Source organism: Rhamphochromis longiceps, linkage group LG9, assembly GCF_057381845.1.
Source record: "Rhamphochromis longiceps isolate RC_006_pf linkage group LG9, R_longiceps_female_GT1.1, whole genome shotgun sequence".
Taxonomy (NCBI): Eukaryota; Metazoa; Chordata; class Actinopteri; order Cichliformes; family Cichlidae; genus Rhamphochromis; species Rhamphochromis longiceps.
Genome location: NC_140565.1, coordinates 7,457,957 through 7,479,884, shown reverse-complemented (window position 1 = coordinate 7,479,884; position 21,928 = coordinate 7,457,957). Strand labels below are relative to the sequence as shown.

The 21,928-nt window shown below is 43.2% G+C and overlaps 1 protein-coding gene across 4 annotated transcripts in view; it reads right to left on the bottom strand.

Annotated features, from left to right (window-relative positions):
- arhgap12b (Rho GTPase activating protein 12b) overlaps positions 1–21,928 on the bottom strand; it is a 63,431-nt gene that overhangs the window by 9,069 nt on the left and 32,434 nt on the right. For all 4 annotated transcript variants that reach the window (XM_085418093.1, XM_085418095.1, XM_085418096.1 and 1 more), the window contains exons 3-6: positions 3,701–3,973; positions 1,461–1,601; positions 1,258–1,338; positions 618–740 (exon numbers count right to left, since the gene is read on the bottom strand). In XM_085418093.1, coding sequence (XP_085274219.1) covers positions 618–740; positions 1,258–1,338; positions 1,461–1,601; positions 3,701–3,973 — 618 coding nt within the window. The remainder of the gene's footprint in view (positions 1–617; positions 741–1,257; positions 1,339–1,460; positions 1,602–3,700; positions 3,974–21,928) is intronic.

Sequence of the window (21,928 nt, the reverse complement as noted above, 5' to 3'; positions counted from 1 at the left end):
GTTTGTAAAAAAGTTTCTTAGGTAAAAAAAAAAAAAAACAAAACAAAAATGTATTTTCAACCTGTGAAAAAAGTTCCTCAGAGAAGCTTTGACAGGGGGGAAAAGCCCCCCACCCAAAAAACCGTTACAGAAGCAAACATTTTTGTTCTCACAAGAGACAAAAACAAAAAAGCACTCTCACAAACAAAGACACAAGCGAGACTGATAACTGACCCAGATGGTAACAGATGTTGCATTGTTAAAAGGAATTCAGGGACATTCAAGTGTCAGCGTGTGGGTTTGTGAGCTGTACTTTGTGGCTCTGGCCCGTTTTACATGTCACAAGATTGAATCACACACAACATGACGAGCAGGTGCCCACTGTCCTCACAGAGATATGCTGGCTACACACACCATGAAGTCGTCCCCAGAAAAAGCAAACTTGTTAATCCATTTTTTTGGCCATCATTAATTTTCACAACAACCTGCTCTCTTCTTTTCACACACAGAATTATTCACCACCTTTCCATATGCTGAACTCAAAGTGCACACAAAACACAGCATGAACAACACAGCAGAGCCTTTTTCCATCAGCCTAACACTGTTTAACTCCACATTAGTGGTGGTCTCTGTCCTACCTTGTCATTGAGGTCTAAGACATAAGTGCTGTGCCTCCACTTAGTGAGGACAATGGGCTCCGGCTGCTTTCTCTCCAGGCTGCGACTCTTAGGAACCTCGCCAGGCTGAGGGGAGATGTTGTACTGCAACGACAGAGACAAGTGGTGATGTTTACAGTCCAGATGTTTTTCTAACAGACCTCACATCCCCTTTCCCTACCTCTCCTTTTACTGTCCACAGGATCATTGGACAGAGGAACTTTCCTTACACAGCAGGCATTGTTTACAGTAAAGTCCACTGACTGTACCTGCGTGTGCACTGGACCACTGTTTACTCACTCTGCAAACGAAGCGGTCTATTCTGATCGCCTCTAAAGCCTCCAGATTAGGTGGTAAAGTGCCACTAATAGCCAGTCACTTAGAGTTCAACGTAAACTTGGCTCTTCCGTGAGCTCTCAGAACTTCATCCACTTACAACAACAGGACTGGTCTCAACACTGCTAGGATGAGGCAAAGTGTGTTACAGTGCAGTGGTGCCAGGTGATGTAATACGACAAGACTTGTCATTGTCACAGGAAGGAACCTGCATTAGGTGGTGGATGTCTGATGTAAAGAGCGAAGACAAAGCACACGGACAACCAAGTTCATCATGTAATCTTACCTTAGGCAATTCCCACTCTGACCTGGAGCCATCAGCGCTGTAGTAGTAGGGTCGGCCTTGTTCGTCCACATGTTTTATCCACTGTAAACATAAACACTGGTCAGCTGCAAATAAAGAAAAAGCATCTGATGGAAGTGCAGTCGCTAAGGGTGACAGGTGAGGTCACCCGAACTCTTTTAAGCACAATCAAAATCAGATTCCACCTTCTCCTGTGTGTATTCAGACACATAGAGGGTGTGTCCATGTTCATCCAGCTCTTCAGACCAGCCTCTAGGGGGTGACCCATACTGGCTGTCAGACTGACTGGAGTGGGTGCTGTGGCAGTTTTCCTCTGAGGACAGTGGCTGTGGAGAAAGAAGGACAGCAAAGAAGACCTTAAAGCAAAGAACTGGCTGAACCAAGGGTCACACGTATGACCACACGTATGACCACATGGCAAGTTTGCTCTAACAGGACACAAAGTTATAGTCAACCAAAGTAAAAACTGGCTGCTGAGTATAAAACTCCAACATGTGAGTTACAGTGGATGTTATGCACTTCAGCAGCATCTCCATGGCTTCATGTTGATATCACTGTAAGGTACAACACCAACATTTAAAAGGTTCTCAAGTAGTTTTCAGCATCAATCATCTTGCCCAACTGTAGGCAAGAATGTAAAACTGTAAACATCATGTAAACATTTTAATGCAAAATGCTGCAGCTACACTACTTATGAGGACCACAAAGAAAGAGCATATTTCGCCAGTATCAGCTTCTCTTCATTAGGTTCCTGTTGAATCCCCCTCCTCACATATAAGGTCTTAAAAAAATCAGGCCCCATCTTATCTTAAAGACCCCTGTATGACCCCGATACAACCACTTTGCCTGCAGGCTTACTTTTGGTTTCTAAAATATTTAAAAGTAGAATGGGAGGCAGAGCCATCAGTTTTCAGGCCCCTCTTCTTTGGAACCAGCTTCCAGTTTGGATTCAAGAGACAGACACCATCTCTGCTTTTAAGATTAGAAGTAAAACTTTCCTTTTTGATAAAGCATATAGACAGGGCTGGATCAGGTGACCCTGATCCCTCGCTTAGCTTCCCACAATGCACTGACTGTCTCTTTTTCACTCACCTTTTTTTCCCACTCTTTGTGTTTAATTCAATTCAATTCAATTTTATTTATACATCGCCAAATCACAACAACAGTCTCCTTAAGGCGCTTTATATTGTAAGGTAGACCCTACAATAATACATACAGAGAAAAACACAACCATCATATGATCCCCTATTAGCAACCACTTTGGCGACAGTGGGAAGGAAAAACTCCCTTTTTAAACAGGAAGAAACCTGCAGCAGAACCAGGCTCAGGGAGGGGCGGGGCCATCTGCTGTGACGGTTGGGGAGAGAGAAGGAAGATATTTAATCATTAGTTATTAATCTCTGTCTTTTGTCCTGGCTTCCTCTCCTCACCCCCAACCGGTCGCAGCAGATGGCAGCCCCTCCCTGAGCCTGGTTCTGCTGCAGGTTTCTTCCTGTTTAAAAAGGGAGTTTTTTGTTCCCACTGTCACCAAAGTGGTTGCTCATACAGGGGCCGGGGTCATCTGATTGTTGGGTTCTCTCTGTATGTATTTACCTTAAAATATAAAAGGCCTTGAGGCTGCTGGTGCCAGAAGAGAAAAAGAGTAGAGAAGCGTTCAACCAACTATATTTAGTGAATATAAAAGCTGAACAACCCAAGCATCAAATAACATTTGACGTGTTTCTTTTACTTTATTTATTTATTGTTCTTACTTTATAGCTGACTAATGCTTTTATTTGTGTAAAAATGGTTAACAGTCACAGCTGGAAAATAACATATTGAACAACTTCACACTAGTAGCTGATGGTATTTGCAAATGTCAGTGGCAGATTTATCTGTCGTGTATCGCCACGTTTTTCCTCAGGCTGGTTGGAATTTCATGTTTTAAGTCTTTCAGCCAAGCAGCACAATCAACAACAATAAAACAAAGGTCCTGTGACAAGCTGGAATCAACACGTTTGTTTTTTAGGCTATAATAAGCCACTCCAGTGCTCTATCAGTTATACATCAGTACATTAATGCTTCACAAGGGGGCAGTGTTGGATAGTTAGGATGAAATGACAACCTACTAAGAAACCGAAAACATGGTTTCTCTATATCAAAGGCGCACTTGTCTTCCCACCTTCGTCTAACCACAACATCTTTTAAAAGTGAGGTTGACCACAACTTCAACAGAGCCTGTTTATTTAACGTGAACTGCCAGAGACGCCATTTACAGACCATCATGATCTGATTCCTGTTTCCACATCCACTCACACCTACTAAACCCTTTGGCCCAAACAAAGGATTATTTGTTTGAATGCTTGTTCATGTTTGACATTTATGACTACTTACAGAAACAGATCATTTTTAGTATCTCTCTTCAAATACTCCAGGCACCCCTCACCTCACTCTCCGCTGTGCACTGACTGTCTCCTCGGGTACTGCTGGTGCTGCTGCTAGTATCCCTGGTGCGTGGTGGCTTCCAGGTCCGCTCCCCAGTGGCCCGGTTGTAGTAGAAGTGCCTGCCACTCAGATCTTTGTGGGTCTCCCAGTCACCCAGGATGTGGATTGGGGAGCCTGAGGGCACAGGAGGCAGGCTGGACTGAGAGATCTTCAGCTCCTGGAGGTTGGTATAGACAGGTGAGTCGGACCGGCCCTGACTTGTCGGTGATGTTGTCTGGACGAGACAGATGGAGGAAAAGAGGGGGAAAGATCAGGATTTGTGGTGCATTCATTCACGGGTGGCTGATCATCTTTTTTTCATTTATATTCACTGAGTTGTCCTGGGAATTTACGACTGTCCTCACTTTATTCTGAAAATTCAATGACATTCCAGGAATTCCATGACCACAAGACGCCAGTGTCTGCTGACATCCAAGCTACAAACAGCAGCAGCTGTCACAGCGTGGACCCAACGGTAGAACGTGATCAGCTGAGCTGTTTGCTGCAGCACAGTTAGCATTACAAACATAAACATGGAATTTAGCTGCAAAGAAATATAACTGTTGCACAATAATCTAATTTCTCCATTTAGAAGAAGGAAAGTGAGTGAGTGAGGAGGCAGACAAAGGCTTTGAGCAAGTCTGGCAGTCTGCACGGCAGGATGGAGGCGGCACATGTGGCTTGCAGTCACAGAGGTTGAAATCGCACCATATCAGTGAGACTTGAACCACATGCACTCAACAGAGTTATGTAATCATTTATCTGTCAAATCAGAGGCAAATGCTCTGAGGACAAATGTCTGCTGGTATTTTAATGCAAGAAATACCCATGTGGGATAAAAGATATGAAATGCAAAAGAAATGAAATGGTGAATTTCAGAGATTTTACTTCACGGTTCATGCATGAGGCTGTTTAATAGTTATATTAAACAATATGTAGATTGTTTTGGTATGAGCTGCCCAGTTTTTCAGACAACTTCTGCAGCAAGGCTCCTTGAATGTATTGGAACTGTTTCTACTCCTGTTCACACAGTTATTTATTATCATACAAGCCTAAATCTTAACCTAAAGCTAATGATACCATGCTGTCACACTGGCATTAGCACTGCCAGAGGTACAGGTGTAGTTTCAACTGTTCACTAAAAGGACTGCAGATTTTTCTGAGTAACTGGGTCTTAATTCCTGGAAAGAAATATGGATTTTTGGTGCTTTGAGCACAATTTACTTCATCAAGAGAAGGCAGACATACAGCAAATTTCCCCCTAGCACACAAAAAGAGCTCTACAGGTCAGAGGAAAATACAGAATTTTAAACAGAAAGTTTTCACAAGACTCTGTGCAGGCTTGTGAAGAGCTGTCACTTTAAATGTGGCTTTTTGCCATAACAGACAGCACTGTCACGGCACGGCGACCTAACAGCTAAACATCTCCTTAGCAACCATAAATATTGCTTCAAATTGTGCAACAGCAGGTTAGAAAGATTGAAAAATTTGGGGAAACAAGCGTTAGAGAAAAAAAAAAAAAAGCACGTTGCACAGCAAAGGCAAGAGGAAGTAGAAGAGATAAGTTACGTGTGTCTTTTGTGCAAATGGCTGGTATAAAGTGCCGATGCGGTATAGAGATAAAAAGGTTTCTATTAACTAAACAGTTTGTCTTCCATTTAGATCTTTACTTTTACACAATCTAAGAGATGCCGTCTGAATATATTTTCCTGGATTTGGACCTGGCCCTGCAGTGTCAGAGCAGATAAACATCAAAGACAGTTTTTGAGATGGTCTTTTAAAACTTGGCAGCATCCGAAGGTCACTCCACAAAAGGGAAAAAGCTAAGTTACCATGGCTACGGCTCAGAGCGTTTAACGTTCTGTATGCTCTGAAAAAAAAAAAATTGGGGGCTTTTGGAGCTGAGCTGAGTCTGACCGGTGCCAGCTTTGGGTGTCTCTAGCGAGCAGGAAAGCATTAGATACAGAACGCTGTGCCAGCACTGCCTCTGTTTGTTACAGGTGAGGAATGTAGGGGTGGAAACACACTTCAGTTACAAGCTTTTGGGCATCTTTCAGGATGCAGATGGAACTTCCTGCCGGTTTTGGAATAACAGGAATATTTTTCACATGAATTATTATTTAATATCCTGCACACGTGCTGGACCGGAGCAAAGGCCTCGTGGCACCCTGCTGGCTTCAGTTAGTTTTACCCGCTGCTTCTCAGTTTCAAGTCCAACACAGAGCGAGCAGCTGAACGAGGCAAAGCGAAGAGACATGACAGTTTGGCTGAACTCGAGTTCAGACTCGTCCGTCGCCACCAGAATGGATCCAGTGTGCTGCAACTTTAACTGCTCTTTTTTTTTTTAAAAGGAAGTAATACAGCAATGATGGAGTCTCGCGGCTGTGGAGAGCACGGCTGGGGTCAAATCCATTTAGATTCCACTCAGCCCAAACAAACCTGAATGCATCTGGTGGAGAAGTAATTTATATGCTTTAATGTCTGTTTTGACAGAAGGGAAACCAAAACATTTTTTTTGGTTTCTGCATTCAGAGTCATTTCAAAATGATTGTAGTCTGAGTGGAGTGTGCACACGCTTTATTACTGGGTAAAGGAACACAGTTCAACTGCTGACCACACATGCTACAATCATTTTATATCATATTCTGCTGCCTGCATAGAGTGTTTGTCTTCTTTAGCTGCACTGGTCATTTTGCACCACCCTAACATGTAACGTTTAAAAGGACGCTCAGCTCTTCGTTGTTGTTATTAGTGTTATTACCAAACACTGGACGAAGCTCCCTTTGTGTTTCCACAGGCTGAGTAGTGCTCCCCTCAGTGCTGTTAATGTGGAACATAATGAGTAACAAGAAGAGCACAACCAACAGAGTTTATTACCAAACACCCGACTAATGACTACTGTACACTCAAACTTAAGGCAGTGAGCAAATGCAGATCACAGTCACTGCGTGTTAGCATGACAACGTAACCACAAAGCTATAGTGATAAACTCACTATAACCTTCACCAAATTCTGTGTCGTAATTCCCAATGACATGTAGATGTTTTGTCACATGAACGCTCACTTTCTGTGTGAAATCAAGCGCACACCTTAAGGTTTCCAGTACATCAAACTTTATATATTATTTGCTTCCAGAGAAGGTACCATGATGGTGCACACACACGCACAGACTAAATCACAGGATGAAAACAAAACTAGCTTTGCTGGTTAAAAACAAAACAGGAAAAACAAAAACAAAAAATACAGCCTCTAACACCATGATTCACAGCTCTTTCATCCTCATCAAGCCATTCAGTGAAAGCTCATTACAAATGATGATCCACTGCTTTCCAGGAAGAGACCACTACCATCAAGATAGATATGTTTCATCGCAGCATACAGGTGACGACTCAGGACCATTTCTAGTGTACACACAGAACTGAGATATCACCAGCAGATTCCCTCCTTACTACAAATGGTAAATGGACTGGACACTTAAAGCACTTTAGCACTTTGCCTCATTTAACAGCTGCACTGCAAGCTGGATGCATCAGAAAGCATGGGGTTAGCATCTTGCCCAAGGATATTTGGCTGCAGACTGGAGCAGCCAGGGTTCAAACTACCAACCTTTTGATTAGTGCTCTGACTTCTGACTTGCTCTACCTCCTGAGCTACAGCGACCCCATGCAGGGGTTCAAAGTCTAGCTTTTCCTTTTTTGTTGCTAATCTGTATGACATCTAAACTCGAAAGAGGGAAAAAAGTGGCAACTCCCTCGAAACTAGACAGAAATGAAAATAGCAACATGAAGAGAGGCTGTTCTGTATGAGAAAGAAAAGCTTCATGCAATGTACACCATACACTAAAACACAACACATATCTGGTATTGCAGGAGACAACAGAGGAACTTTTTTTTTTTACTTCAAAATTAAACTTGACATGAAGAGAAACATCACTGGCAGTCACCATCTGTTCCCTAAATTCAGACTGGCAAACTTTCACTATGCTGTTATTAATAATACCTGGAATCCAATGCAAAAGTTTCAGGAGAACAAAGCTGCTGCTTGCTGCCAGTGCTGATGGAAAGGTCTCAAACTATAAATGAACAGTTTGAGGAAGAGCACAGAGGAACTAATTGTTATGGGACATCAAAATCCATCTGTGCTGGCAACGCAGAGGCACTGTGCTATATTAATGCAGAGGGCAGAGATCTAAGCAAGCTGACATGGTGAAAATATCTAGCAGTCTCATTTGTGTCACCTTGTGTCCAGAGCTGCACACAAAGACGTCGTCGTCATCCTCCCCGGCTCTCCTGTAGCCTCTGAACACACTGAATGCACGTCGCATGGTGATGCACGGCGGCCATCAAGTGCAACGGGGCACGCGCTGTGGTTTCAAAGCACCCCTCACCAACACAGACGCAAAGAAATACACCGCTTTCACTCAGTCCTTCTGACTTGTAATGTTCCAGCTGAAGGTAACAGGAAATCTGAGACCTCACTTTGTGTGTGTGTGTGAGGTGGAAGGATTCTGTTCCCCTTTGCACTTGTCAAACACACACACACAGAGCGCGGCAGTGTACACAAACGCAACTGACACAACAGGAAACTGCTGAAATAGTGTGAGCTTCCCCTACGAAGAATGACTTTCTGTGGGTTTCGCTCAGACCAGCCGCCGACAAAACTGCTTCACCAAAGGCCAGATTCTATTTTTACCACAGTGTAGAGACCTGAGTGTGCTGATGAGAGATAACACCCCCGATCACTACTCCTGTGGACTCTTCTTTCACCGGGACAAATGAGTGCCATATGACAGATTAGGCAAAGTATATTTAAAGGAGGTTTGACAGGCAATAAAAGTGATTAGGAGAAGAGGAAGGTGTTATTTAAGTTTTAACACCAACGGCAACAATTCTCTAAAGATTTTTGCAATTCCATGTGGCAACATGCTGAAGCTCTTTCACCATTACAACACTTAGTTTTGATCACCGATTTCACTTTGTATTGTTTCTAAATGATACCTGGCACACGACAGAGTGTTAAAAATTACACCGGTAATCTTTTAACATGTTTTAGGTGCCGTATTTAATGTACTTGAGAAACAGTTGAAAAATACATCTGAGAATGTTACACTACAGCAGGAAAAGCCATAGTTAATCTTCAGGTATGACAAGCTGCAGCCGACTAAATTTAAAGCACACACACATGGCATCAGTTATCTATGTGTATCATGTGAAAGGGGTCACATGTCATGATGCATGTGCAGAAAATTATTCCCAGTATTGTCATATCTCATAAGAGCTGCAGGGACCAAATCACAATAAGAGAGATACCAGGGTCAAATAAGGAGTGGATGTAATGACTGCACCTCCTCTGATAGCAATTACCCAAGGTAGGCTATTAATGCTATATTAAATATGACTTGAAACTATCAATGAACACCAAAAAGTAATCAGTAAAATGGTAAATTAGGTCATAAAATCAAGTGAGAAGTGGGGCAATTTCCTCATTAACTTAAAAAGTGCAAGCTTTAGTTGACAGTCACCTCTTTTTGCAAACACTTTATTTCAACTAATTATATTTATTTAATGCTAAATCACAACAGTCGCTGCGTTATATTGTAAGGTAAAGACCTAATCGGACGAACCTCTGTGTACAAGCACTTGGTGACAGTAGGAAGGAAAAACTATCTTTGATTAAGGAGAAAACTTCAGCAGAACCAGTTCAGGGACGGGCGTCCATCTGGGGGTGAGGGGAGGGAAACTTGACAAAACACAACGATCAATAACAACCGGGAGGCTTCCCCTGCTGGTCAACAGGAAGACTGCAAGTATAAGGCACTTCCTTACCTGTAAGGTAAGTAAGATACGATTGTGCTTATGATGATGATGATTATTTTGATGATAATGTGCCAATTTTAAAGATAATAAGCATTATTTAACCAAAACGTATGACACATTAATTTAAATAATTCACTCAATTAAATAACACACTTTTTAAAACACTCTTTTTCAACAGTACCAGAAAATACAGGCACACCTGCTAAAATCTTCCCTGTGGTATTACACAGTAAAATACAGCAGGCAACTTCAGCATGACGTCCTCCCACAGTATACTCCCAGTACCCTCACTGTAAATCGCTGTATTCTCAACAGGCAGATTCCTGGCTGAAGTGAATGAGATGTGGCAGAGAGCGGGGAAGGAGGGATCAGGACCCAGGGTCTCTGACAGGTAATTAAAAATAGAGAGGATCTAGGGGATGGGTGGAGGGAGCGAGAGAAAGAGAGCAGGTGATGAGGAGAGAGGGAGAGAGGTGCTGTTGAATACAGAACAGTCTTCTTCACAGCAGAGCAGCCTGTCTGTTGGCAGAGCCGTGATAAATGAGTTTCAGACTACAGGCCAGTACAGTATAGGATCTCCACAAACTGCATTAAGAATGCATTACGCAGGCTGAGTGTGTAGGCCCGTGTGGTTTCATGTCGTTAATTCAACTCAGAGGTCTAATGGAGAAATTGAAGGAAGCTGGGAACGGACGTGCACAGCAGAAAACAAAACAACTGATTAGAGAGAGGTTTACTAATAGATCCCGATGAGCTTAGGCTCTGTTGCAGTTTGCTATCGCCCTTGTATTTATCGCCATATTGAGAAAAGCACACTATAAATCGCCTCCCTTCAGTCAGCCTCCTGTCCCACAGAGCTTGTACAATCGCTGGAGAAGGACTGCACCCAGCAGTGCGCTGTAAATTAAACCATAAATAATTCTCTGTGTAAAGAAGTACAGGTCAGGGTGAGGGCAGCAGGGAAGCACAGGCTGCAGTTAAACTGCAGGTCCAGTAGGTGTCTCCCTTGGGTTACGACAGTAGGCACAGGGGTGGGAGGGGGGAGAGTTTCCATCACAAATATCTGGCCATGAGGAGAGTACCGTGAGGGGGAGGGGTTTCTAGCACATGGCAACCCACTCTGCAGCATCTCCATCAATGGTAGCTGTGCAGCAGTTTGCAGTCCAAACAGCACACAAAGGCAGATCAAACACTGCATTTTCTCATTTCAATCACCGATTCAGGATGCTGCTACTGCTGTCAGGATCCTGACAGACTAAAAAAGCCGAACACATTACATAATGTTTACAGATCTCACTTCCCTCCTTTGTGACACAGAATCTACGTTTCTGAATAGACACAGATATTTAAAAATGAACAGAAACAAAAAGTCTTTTATGTCTTTTAAATGTCTTTAAATTGTGGGTCTGAAATGACACAGCCCCTTAAGACATCCATGCTGTTGCACTTGGTTTTGCAAATGAAAAGAAAGGGAAGTAGTTCCGCAAAGATGAAAGCACACAGCATGAAACAGAAGTTCAAACTTCCTTAACACGGCTCCACCTGTACTGCAGGCCAGAGCCTGGATAATACAGACCTACTGTGCAGTGTTTTGGGTCTGATCACTAATAGTGAACACCAGCACATAACTCCTTACTGGTAAATGTGATGTTATTTATTTGCTGGTAGGCAAATATTCTTTCCCACAAAGTCAATCTTAGGAGGTCTGCATTGAAAATTAAAGGCAGCAGAGAGATTCAACAACAAGCTCCACTCTCTGTAATAACTGTTGTTAAAATAATAATTCTGTATTCCTCCCTCTCATCACCGACAGCACACGGGTCAATCTCACCTCTGAGCGTGGCTCTATTCCCCCGGTAACCACCTTACATAATGCGACTGAGTAATTGAATTAGATGAAAGCAGGTTAAAGGAAGTGCGGTGTGGTGGTGAGAATAGACGGCATGGTGACTGAGACCACGGAGACATCCAGCCAATAAGGTGGTCACCACGAGAACCGTTTGAAGCTAGGTCATGAGGGTTGGAGAGAGGGAGGGCAGGGGAGAGCATGCAGCATCGCTGAAACGCTGCCTCAATCTGCTCCCATTCCCTCTGTTCTTTTGTCCTCAGCTCTCTCATCTTTCTCTGCTGACCTCTTCCCACCGCCGCCTTCCTCTCTCGCTTCTGTTTCCCCTCTCAAGCCACGTTTCTCTGCAGACACACACACACACACACCAAACAACCCTTTCATCTGCTGCATCTTTTGATAATCATGCACCAAAACCTCTTTGGCCATTCTTTCCCTCTTTATCCTGTGCCACCTTTCAGTCAGCCAACGCCCTACTGCTACCCCTCCTTCTCACATTCATCATACTTTCTCTCCCTCTGCTCCAGGAGATATGATGCTGATGACGATGGCCACATCCATATGATCAGATTAACCTACATTTCCGCGTTGCTAGTCATCGCTCCGAACACATTCGCCCACTCTCTCATCATAATATTTCTGGCAAAGCCCTCCCTGTCTATTTTCCATGAACATGAGAAAAGACGCATGCACACACGCGCACCACTCCTCACCTCCCTTAGCAACCAGTTTAAGAAAAAGAGAAAAAAGAAAAAAACGTCTAAATAGTTTGTGCAGGGAAAAAAATGTTAATGAAACATATATATGCAACCTGCACAGGTAGACAGGTCAGCACTTGACAACCAGGGTTAGGCACAAAAAAACAAACAAAAAGAAAAAAAAAAAAAGCAAAAACCAAGAGATTAAAATCAAGTCAGCATCTTTTCAGCGGTCGGCATGACGACAGCTCCTTTCATTTCACGGATCAGAAGGTTCGGTGAGGCTCATGCGCTGATAGAGATGCGAACAATTAACCTTTCGGTGTGGAGCTGATAAGGCTCAGCTAAAATGTCAGTTTGTTGTGATAAACCTCCAGATAGCTTGTTGGAGAATAACAAGTCTAATAGACACAAACTGTTGCTGCCTGGATACAGCAGACAAAAGAAGGCTCCAAGTGCTAAAACAAGCTGCAGTGGACAAATGAATTTTTGAGTTTTTGTTCCAAAATCATCTGTTTTACATGATTTAAGGCTTCTTCTTTTTTTTTTTGTTCAAACAACATCTCTGCAAAGAACAGAGGGAGTTTCACTGCCACACACTGCCTCTCCAATCAGGTTTCCTTCTTGAAATATTAATTGAGTGAGGGGTGGATTTTGAGGACAGGGGAAGCCTGCAGCCATGTTCAGTCTCCTGTGCATAAGGGGGAGACTGTCGTAGAGCCAAGAATGAGTGTGCGGCACTGTGCTCTGCCTATCTGCAACAACGCAACTGAGAATAACTAGAATGAGCCAATCAAAAGCTTCATTTGTAAAGGACCCAAGGACCTGGTTACTTTACAGGTAAACATCAGATCACAGGGGTCGGATTCTATTTGGGCCTCAACACGAATCAAAGTGTGAATGCGAACACAGACGCAGAGAGAAACTTTTTTTAGTTTTGATCTTTTCTTTAAAGCACATGGAGACATTCCCAGACTATTTAAGAATGTGTGTGTATGTGTATGTCAAATATCACCAGGTCAGTGCATGCAGCTGCTCACACTAGCAGGAGAGACGGATCAGAAACATGTTTGTTGCATGTGCTGCTACTGTCAGTGTATGATGTGATTTGTGTAACAAGCCGTTTCAGGTGGGTACCACATGTACCTTTGCTTCACCTGGCTGTGCTCAGTCTCAGTGGTCAGTGCCTCACTGCAAACGGTGTGGTTCTTCTAGAACAGGGGTGTCAAACTCCAGGCCTCGAGGGCGGGTGTCCTGCAGGTTTTAGATCTCACCCTGGGTCAACACACCTGTTTCAAATGATTAGTTCATTACCAGCCCTCTGGAGAACTTCAAGACATGTTGAGGGGGCAGTTTAGCCATTGGAATCAGTTGTGTTGGATCAAGGACACATCTAAAACCTGCAGGACACCCGCCCTCGAGGCCTGGAGTTCGACACCCCTTTTCTAGAAGCTCCGTGCAGTCTCTATACTCACAAGCGTAAATGATTAAGTGCATACTTGACAGATCTGTGGACCTATTACACTCCAGTCTTACGTCTTGACTCCAACAGACTTCCATTGAATAGATTATTCATATTTCATTAACCAGTTACGACAGAGAAACATATCTGCCTGTAGCAATCAATTCCACAGCAGTGCATGCAACATAATGAATTTTGCTGGAATTTTTTCTAGAGTGGAGCAAAGTTGCTACTGTTATCATGCACAGTGCTATACAAATGAGCTGATGCAACAGAGTGGATGAATTCGAAGATCTGGACCTAGGCATATTAACTGCTCCTGTAGCTGAAAGACAACCATAATGTTATTAGCAGGTTGGACTAGTCACAGCATACATCAGCACTTCAGTTTTCGCTTCACTCCATCTTTACGCATCAGCATGTATGTAACCACCTAACATGTTCTCACTGGTTCTTTTGGATGCCCAGAGGTTAGTTTATGGTGGTTATGGACACCCCTGGCGCTCCATTGGCTAATAAAGTTAGAGTCATTTAATATTGTTTTAAATTAACAAACTTCTGTGGGTTTAATTCACTGCAAAGTTTCACTGTTTAAAGTGCTGGTATAACTATGCCTTTTCTCTAAGAAATACTCAGTGCAAAGGATTGTCTAACAGAGTAACAGATTGCAACAAAGAATCTGAATGCGCATGCTGGGGGAAGTTAAAGGCCACCGATCTGCACAGGAGGACAGACTCCCAGACCCCCCAGGAATGTGTCCAGTCTGGGTCATACCCCCCCTACTGTTCAACTCCTTTTGCTTTTCATTTTCTGCCAAACTTGGAGTCAAACTTTCACTAAAAGCTGCGAGCCAGCGTGTGTGCTCTCCGATCAAAGTGTGAGACACGCAGCCAGACTTGTGGGAAAGGACGACAGAGCCGTGCTGCAATCTGTTACCCACACAGCCGTCCAATAAAAAAGGAAGAACAGGATGTGATGGATTTTGCGTACGCTCCTGAGAGAGAACTGGAAGGGGTCTGATAAATGAATTCAGGCTGCACCAGTCAAACGACCTGCCAGCACCCTGACAGCATCAATTTGTTCTGTTTAGTTGCAGTGGGGTTATGGGGGTTGGGGGTTGGGGTATCGATGACGCGCTGAAGGAAAATTCAATTTCTTTAATGGAACTGGCGTTGGCAAATCTCACTCTTATTTCTCATTTCAAGTGGCCCTCATAGTACAAAGAGTGTCTGTGTTCAAACTCGCTGCCATCAGGTTTTCTCTGACTGCAGAGCCAAAGCTAACAGAGGGTCTGTTCTGTGGTGACACCACTAAACATTACACATTACATTCTGACACTTCAGACTATGAAAACTTGCTTAATTAACACAGACAGTGTGCCTGTTTTCAGGTCCTCCTGTATCCAGGCTCACAGACTGCATTACTGCACCAACATCTGTTGGACATTAAAAGAGCAGCACCGGGCTACATATGCAACGGAGATATTTACAGCTGGTGTCTGATCCATCCACCCGTGGCTACGGCTATTAACAGAGCAGAGCGGCAGACAGCGCCACTGTATTTTAAGAACTATTTCGCAGGCGTAATTTTTGTTTTCTTGCCATGTCTTGGTGGCACGGGGCTGAAGCAGAGGCTTAGCAGCATTCCTCTGTGGCTGACAGCTGACAGCTAAGCCCCCAGTTAATGACTAATCCTGCCCTAATGCCTTCAGTGTGATTGGTTCAAGCTAATTACACCGACTCCCTTCCCTGGGTGCAGAATGGCTGGTCGGGTGGGATGGAGAAGAGGTCAAAAGGTGTGTGGACTTGTGCAGCAGAGATCTTGGTGAAAGATGAACAGTCAGAAAACTAACAAGGACCGATTCTAATCAGCTGATTAAGTTGATTGATTTAAGCAAAGCTTTAAAGCAGATTTGTCAAAGTTTTGATAGTTCTAGCTTTTCAAATCTCAAAGCAGCTTCTTTTCACTTGTTGCAACTAAAAGCAGCCACTCCAAAAGTCAAGAGTGCTGAGGCCCACGTAGAAAGCAGAAAACCCCACAGGTCTCCCCCAGTTTTAATCTTCACTCTACTCAAAATACAAGACAAGGTATTGTATTTCTTTGAAATATTTGATTAAAAAAAACATAAACAACACAGCCTGTTATGTAAAAATTGCTGCTGCTTGTTGAAGTTAAGGGCGATATGTGACAAGCCTTCCACTAGGACCCAAACTCCAATGCGAGCATATATCCAGCTTGCCATTGAGTTCCTGATGAAGGCTCTTAGGGTCCTGTTGATCTTGTATCCAGCTGTGGGGCATTGAGTCATAGGCCTTCTTGTAATCAATCCAGGCAGTGCACAGGTTGGTCAGCCTGGTCTTGTAGTCTCGGCTGACTGGTCTGTCTACCAGTAGCTGGTGTTTTACGCCTCTGGTATTCTTGCCAATCCCTTTCTTTGCCCCATGTATTGACCCGGGTGTCTCTCGTCAACTAGCAGCTGGTTCATTTCTGCTGCCAGACGCTCGTGGAGTGCAGTCAGCTTCTTTAGCCAGTAGGCGTGAACCATGTCGGGCCCTGGTGCTGTCCAACTCTTCATACTAGAGACCCTTGCTTGGATGTCTGCCACCGTGATGGTTACTGGACCCTGTTCAGGGAGGTCGCTGTGGTCTGCCCTCAGATCCACTAGCCACTGAGCATTGCAGTTATGGGTTGCATCCTTCTCCCATATGCTCTTCCAGTATTGCTCCGTCTCCAGCCTTGGTGGTGCTGTTCTCTTATTGTTCCCTTGCCACTGAGAGTACACCTTTGCTGGTTCTGTGGAGAACAGCTGGTTTATTCTCCTGCCTTCTATCTCTCTGGTGTACCTCCTCAAGCGGCTGGCCAAGGCTGTGAGTCTTTGCTTGGCAGTTTCCAAGGCCTCAGGTATGGACAGCTTGCTGTACTTTTTATGCACTTTCTTTGTCGCACCTTTCTGCAACTCCGTTAGTTGGCTAACCTCCCTCCGTGCTACTTTGATCTTGCCCTCTAGCCTCCTTCTCCATGGAGGGTACTGCCCCTTGTGGCTGTTCAACTTATAGCCAAGTATCTCACTGATCACTGCTGCCGTATTATAGATCAGCTTGTTAGTCTCGGTAAGCGTGGTTGTAGGTATCGTCCGTAGTGCTGCATTATCATCATCTAGCAGACCTTCTGAGGGTACTTCACGTAATATTTTTTATATTGTACCTCGTCAATCTCTAGCTGTGCGAGCAGTCCCTTCTTTCGAATGTTGGAACACTGAGCTACTAGTTGTTTCGCCGTCATTGTGGATGTTGGGTATCGAAGAATCCATAGGTCCTTCATCCTATTCATGTAACCCCTTCCGCCAGGGTTACTTGCGTAGTAGCATTCCAACAACGCCCTGTTTTCGTGTCTTGCCCACCGATGCCTGTCTCGCTCATGTCTGCGGTAACATCATGACCCACCAGGGGGCCCCACTCCCATTTTGGCCATGACGCACAAAAGAACCATTTTGGATTTAGCTTTAAAGGTTTCCTTGGCCCCGCCTCTCGCCCTGTGGTAGCTGGGATAGCCTGATAGTTCAGCGTTGCTTCTAACCTGCTTAAATCACCACAAACACTTCTGCAGAACACACAACCTGCAAGAAAGATGGTTATGATCAGCTTCGAATGGATGAAAATAAGTTTTGAATATGCAATCTGTTGAGCCGTACATTGGTAAGACCACGGTTACCATGGGAACCTGCAAGCATTCAGATAATCCATAAGAGGCATGAGTTTGTTTTTTGACGTTATTACTATTTTTCATGCCCGGACTTTATCTGCCGACAAACACTGCAGCACTGCTAATGCTGCAGCTAACAGAACACAGAAAAGAGAACTGATTGGTTTGTTGTACTAATTTTTTTTAAGTCTTAATTTTGGTAAACAAAGCTTTTATCAATTAGACCTCAATTACACTCTTATACTTCTTGGAAGTCCACCACCTGGGACACACACATAGTTGGTGCCTTATAATTAAAATTCTCAGCAGACGAGTCTGTTACGTCACAAAAACCATTCAGATACACGTCCACACAGACCTGTGTCACATTGATCCGGGAGGACCCCAAATAGTTGCCTTTCCTTTCTGTTATTTATTGACCGGGCTAACTCAAAGAAAACTTGACTTGATCCACTATCCTTGTAGTGCATTACTCCGCAAATGCAGCAGCACAGGATCTGTGTTAACCCAGCTGCTTAAACAAAGCCATTATCCTTCCACTTGATGGTCTCATACTGAGCATAGCAGGCAGGAAAACCTCGGCTTTCATCACACACAGAGCAGAGCTGTTATTGGAGAAGTCTATCCAAATGCGGCATTCTGACGAGCCGTGTTTGTTTCTAGTGAAATACAGATCTATTTTTATTGTACAACATTGCTTTACAGTAGATACAACACACTTTACTAAAGCACAAACTACATCATAAAAACACATATTCAATCTGTAACAGCTCATTAGACAGAAAAACAAGGTCAGCAGAGAGCTGAAGGATTTCATTACAGAAACCAGGCTGTTATAGCATTAATCTACTGCCACAGCAGCCTTTACTTTTATGATTTTAGGATTTTTAAGAAATGCTGGAACCAGGCTGCAGGGATCTGCTCCCATTTAGCCCCAGGCATATTTGTGAGTTCGGCCACTGATGCTACCTGATAAGGCCAGGCTTCGACCACAACACTGATTGATTACAATGTTTTAAAATTTGTGTCTGAAAAAGGTAACTACATGACTCATGGTGCACCTTGTTAGCTGACAGTTGTGTTCGGGTGGTAGTTGAATAACAGGTACTGGTAAGTATAAAATTCAATCTTGACTTAAAAAGCTGGAACGGGTATCATGACAGTTTATGGGGTTTGATTTATTCAGCTCAGCTCTGTGTAGTTTGATTTTCAAAGTTTTCCCATGGTCAACCTTACATCACCCGACTTCTAGGGATGGGTATCGAAACCCGGTTCTTGTTGAGAACCGGTTCCCACTGTTTCAATTCCTTGAAATCGTTTGCCATTTTTGCAAACGATTCCCTTATCAATTCCAGTCGCCCCAAATGACGTCACCATGTTGCAGAGCGTCGCTTACCTGGCAGGAAACACGGTGCCTAAGCGGCTCAAATGCTCAAAAGCTTGGTTATACTTTACGAGAACGGATGACAACAGGGCAACTTGCAATACTTGCAAAGTAGATATTTCATTTAAGGGAGGAAACACTACGAATATGCAAAAGCATTTGCTCACAAAACACGCGATGTTTTTAAATCCGCTCCGGACTCGTGAATCTCAACCCAGCAGCAGCGGTAACGTTTACACGTCCTCTCCCGTTAATGCGGCAGGTAAATAATCAACTAACAGTGCATATTATGTTAGCGCGATCTGCCTTATTACAAAACCTGCTATTACTGTGCATTTAGGTGACCATGATGAGACAGACAGAGTCTGGCTCAGATGCTGGCAGTTCTCACTGCAGTCTACTGGTAGCGTCTCCTTTCAGGCCAGGATAGACGAATGTCACCGAGCAGTGACTAAGTTTGTGGTAAAAGGCTTGAACCCATTTGCCACAGCAGATGCCCCCGATTTCACTTTGGTAAGTGAATGTGTTTAATTGTAGGCAGGGACATTACTGGATATTCTTGTGTAATTGCTACAGAATAATTTATGTTATACTTTGTTATTGCTACAGAAGAATATTTATTTTATTATTTTACATTTACAATTTTTTTTCCTGGGGACCCTGTGACACCCCATTGAAGAGCCGTAGGCTGGATCTCTCAAGATCTCACTGTTGGGTTTGTAAGGCCATGTTACTCCTAAATTTCTATCTTGTTCAAAGAGAAGATATAAAACAAAGTTCTAAGCTAATCGACCTTAGTGTTCTCCTTTTTAAAAAATAAGAATCGATAAAGAATCGAATCGTTAAACAGAATCGAAAATGGAATCGGAATCGTGAAAATCTTATCAATACCCATCCCTACAGACTTCATACAAGGTTTTAGACGGAGCTAATGTCTCTGGGGTTTGTTCTTCAGGAGCAAGCGGGGGAAAATATTTTCCTCGTGAACATCAAACGTCAAGGCGTTTCCTTGGTTGGCACAAAAGCTCTGTCCCAAACCCTAACAACCCCCAGTCCCATTATGACAGCATGTGATGGTACTGTGCCCACTAAATCAGCCAATACAACATGGCAACCAACACAAGCAGAATGTATCATTAACATGCCCGTTTCAGACTGCATTTCATTTTGCCAATAAGAGTATGTTTAACTGCGCAGGTCTTCATGTGCGTCAGCACCTGGTTTTTATTTTAATGAATCTGACTGGAGCCTGAACCAGAGGTCACTTCCACTCTGCAGCAGAACAAAGCTGGAACATTGGCTCCACACATCAGAAAGATGGAACGAGGCTTTGTTGTTGTGAGAGACGAGGAGAATGTGTGCACGTGCACATATCCTTTTAATACACGTGCAAGGGCTCATACGCACACGCACACACGCACGTTTCAACTTTTTATAAAAGAAGCGTTTTACACACAAAGGCTTCAACATATAAAGAAAAACGTGTCAGTCTGCAGAAAGCACTCCCTCAGTGCTCCCTGTTTTAGTAGATTAGGTTTCAGAAATCACAAACTGTATGCAGCAGTGGAGGTACATAATGACCTCATTGATGAGTTCTGGAAACATGTTGATGTATATTAACATCTGTATTCTTGGTTTGTCAGCATTTGCAGGCACTTGGCTCAAATTAATCAAATCCTGATGAGTCCTGAGCAGGTGAGAAGAAAACAGCAGGATGTGTCATGCAGTGAAGGCGTGATTAGACCGTTTCTCAGCTGAACTAAAACCAGTGATTCATTTCACGCCGATAACACCGAAACAGTTACATAAATAATGATGAAATAAATCCTAGCCGACTCCTGGAAGAGAAGGAATGGTGCACTCCCGTCCTTCACTGTCATCTCAGCATCCAAAAAAATGTTCCTGCTGCAGACAGATGAGCACTTGAAGCAGGGACTGGGACAAAAACAGATCGAGTTACTGTCTTCACAGTACAGACGCCAAATATATTGCGAGTCAGCTGCCATCAGAGCTGAGATATCAACCTGTTAGATAATTGGGACTTTTTTAGTGATGACAGCTTTTACAGATTACTAAAATCTACACATTTGCTGATAACACGCTGATGGCGTGTTCATTTTGCAAACTTAAACAAACAGTAGAGGATTAGGATAATCTTATTGATCTATGCTGCAGAAAAATTTCTTGTCATCCTCTTCAGGGATTCCAGAGGTCAGGGGTGGCTACTAAATGCTGGAACAAGCTAGCATGCTTTAGTTAAAGCCTTTCATACAAAGAACTGCTTCTCCCAAGTCAATCATCAGCTGTTTTCACACATCAGGATGTTCATTAGAGTTAGGTCACTTGTCATAGCTTAATTCAGATATTCCCACACTGGTGGAACAAGTCACAGTACACAGATATTATATCTAATAAACTGTATAAACAGAAGTGAAGTATTATTTTTACGCTAGCTGACAAACTGCCTCATTGTCTGGAATAATTTATCTTAAGACATTAATAAAGTAATGATTGCAGCTGATCGGTGTAGCTACTGTAAGTTGGCATAAGCACAGAATGACACAGTTTTTGCTATTTTGGTTTTGAAAGCCAAATAGTGCAGTTTTTTGTTTTGTTTTGTTTTTTTGTGGAGCCTTCCAAGGATCATCATCGTTTACTTTTACAAAATAACAGGATTTTAGTTCAAGTGCATGTCGGTGCTAGTCCATCCAATCCTCACCGAACTTGGAAAAAAAACGACTCAACTGCTTCAACCTTTTACACACCTGGAAACTGAATTTTGTGTCCACTTGCGTCCTTTGTGTTACTTTTAACTGTGTATCTTTTACTATTAGTATAATTTTAAATACTCTACATCATTGTCAACAACAGCTAGCCTTCAATAACATGTAATATGTTTGACATTATAGGTGACCCAGTGCTGTTCTGGGATATTTAGACTTTTGTCTTATATTAATTTTTTAACATCTGTGATTTCCCACAAGGTAGTGTAGATTATTCCCGTGCATGAAGAACAAACTGGTCAGATGCCAACAGATTAGTCAAAACGAGTGCATGTCTAAAAAAAGTTATACTGCTGCGAGAAAAACTGACAACCTTAGGTTCAAGATGTCACATTTTATAAACACCAGCCCTGTGTTTGCATCCTGTGAAGCTGATTATGTAATACCTACAGTAGCCTGCTAAAAAAGGTCAGCCTCGATTTAAGTCACTGGACTGTAGTAAGTCCTGCTACAGAGGCAGCAGTGGAAGAACACTAGTTTTAGACACAGAGAGGTGTGT